At 50.0% G+C, this 1,422-nt stretch overlaps 1 protein-coding gene across 1 annotated transcript; it reads right to left on the bottom strand.

The window, feature by feature from the left end:
- Positions 1-382: 382 nt before the first annotated feature.
- LOC119303655 lies at positions 383-1,197 on the bottom strand. Its single transcript, XM_037580781.1, has one exon. It carries the CDS (start codon positions 1,092-1,094, stop codon positions 582-584), a length of 513 nt encoding a protein of 170 aa, XP_037436678.1. The 5' UTR covers positions 1,095-1,197; the 3' UTR covers positions 383-581.
- Between the last annotated feature and the right edge of the window lie 225 nt (positions 1,198-1,422).

Raw genomic sequence — 1,422 nt, 5'->3', positions numbered from 1 at the left:
CCCCCACTATTAGTTAGCAAATGATGATTAGAAACTAAGGCATGATTGGAAATTGAGGCTTCGTTTCTAATATAACCTTCGATATGTATCTTGGTTGTGAGAAGAGACCAAACTTGTGCTTGGCTCCATGGATTATTGGAAGGTAAGCAGTGGGGATTGATTGACATTACCACTAGTTTGACCTTTAAAGGATGAACAAATTGAAACTCCATACACAAGTTGTGGCATTGTTTTTCTTTCCTTTTATTTTCTTGAGAAAAAAAGAAGCACATGCCCAATTTCATATGTTATCTTCCTCCTTGAGCCAATCAAACACTCATCCACAAAAACGGAGGATAGAATGGAACAACAATAATAGTTAGAGGAGAAAAAAAGGCAGTAGTTAGAACAAGAATTCAGAACCTTCCCTCTCCATGTCCATCATATATATCCAGGAAGGGAAAAACATTACATGGATGTACACTTAGAAAAAGGGTCACAAAGAAGCATACACATTAACCATGCGCACAAGAGAGAGAAATGACACCCATGCCAAAGAAAAAGGAAAAGAAAGAACAAAAATTAACTAGGTAGTGAACTAGTCAAGTGCCCTCCACGATGCACTCGAGGTGTGGCCTCCACACGGCGGTCCGGCCACCGGTGCTCACTCGCCGCCGGTGCAACGACCTCTTCTCGGACTGCACGTCACGGCCACTGCCGTGACCTGACGACGGCTTGCTCTTAACGTGGCTGCGCGCCTTGCCGCCGTGGCCAGGGTTTGCCGTCCTTGACGGCGCGACGCCAGCGGCGCCTTGCGAGCCAGCGCTGGAGCCGGTCTTCTTCTTCCTCTCAGCCGGCACCGAGGACGCCGGGATGAGAAAGTATATCTGGCCGCGCTCCAGCTCGGACTCCGGGGAGACGATGAGTATCCTCCGCACGACGCCCTGCGAGCACGGCTTGCTCAGCACGTGGTTCGGGTTGGCGGAGAGGATCTCGCCTGCGGCCACCGGCCTGCCGTACTCCTCGACGCGGCCGCTGAGGTGGACGATCCTGATCAGGTCCAGCGCGCCGCAGGGGAGCACGCAAGCCAGGCAGCACCTCAAGCTATTGCCCATTGTATTCTCTCTAGGTTCAGAACTGGCCTAGCTGGTCGATTGCCACCTCTCTCTGCTTTGAGGTCGAGGAGGATGTCTCTGGCTTGCAAGTCCTTTTCCTTTCCCTCCCTTCGCATCGTGGGGTGACCAATGCTTATATAGTGGCCTTCCTTCATATGTCCAAGGTAGCATACAAATTTATTTATTTTTGTCATGGTCTTTGCGTTGCTTCACTGGAGGGCAAAAGAGGAAATGAAAATTGGGGAATAAAGATGATGTGCATGGTTTGGTGTGGAAGTGTATAGTTTAGGGGCAAGGGGGTATCAAAAGATGGTCTCATGTGGATGCT

Source organism: Triticum dicoccoides, chromosome 1B (assembly GCF_002162155.2).
Source record: "Triticum dicoccoides isolate Atlit2015 ecotype Zavitan chromosome 1B, WEW_v2.0, whole genome shotgun sequence".
In the NCBI taxonomy this organism is placed as follows: Eukaryota; Viridiplantae; Streptophyta; class Magnoliopsida; order Poales; family Poaceae; genus Triticum; species Triticum dicoccoides.
The sequence above is the reverse complement of the archived record's forward strand: the minus strand, read 5'-3'. Positions and strand labels throughout refer to the sequence as shown.

Coding starts and splice junctions, on each gene's coding strand:
- LOC119303655 (XM_037580781.1), bottom strand. CDS start 1,094: ATGGGCAATAGCTTGAGGTGCTGCCTGGCTTGCGTGCTCCCCTGCGGC.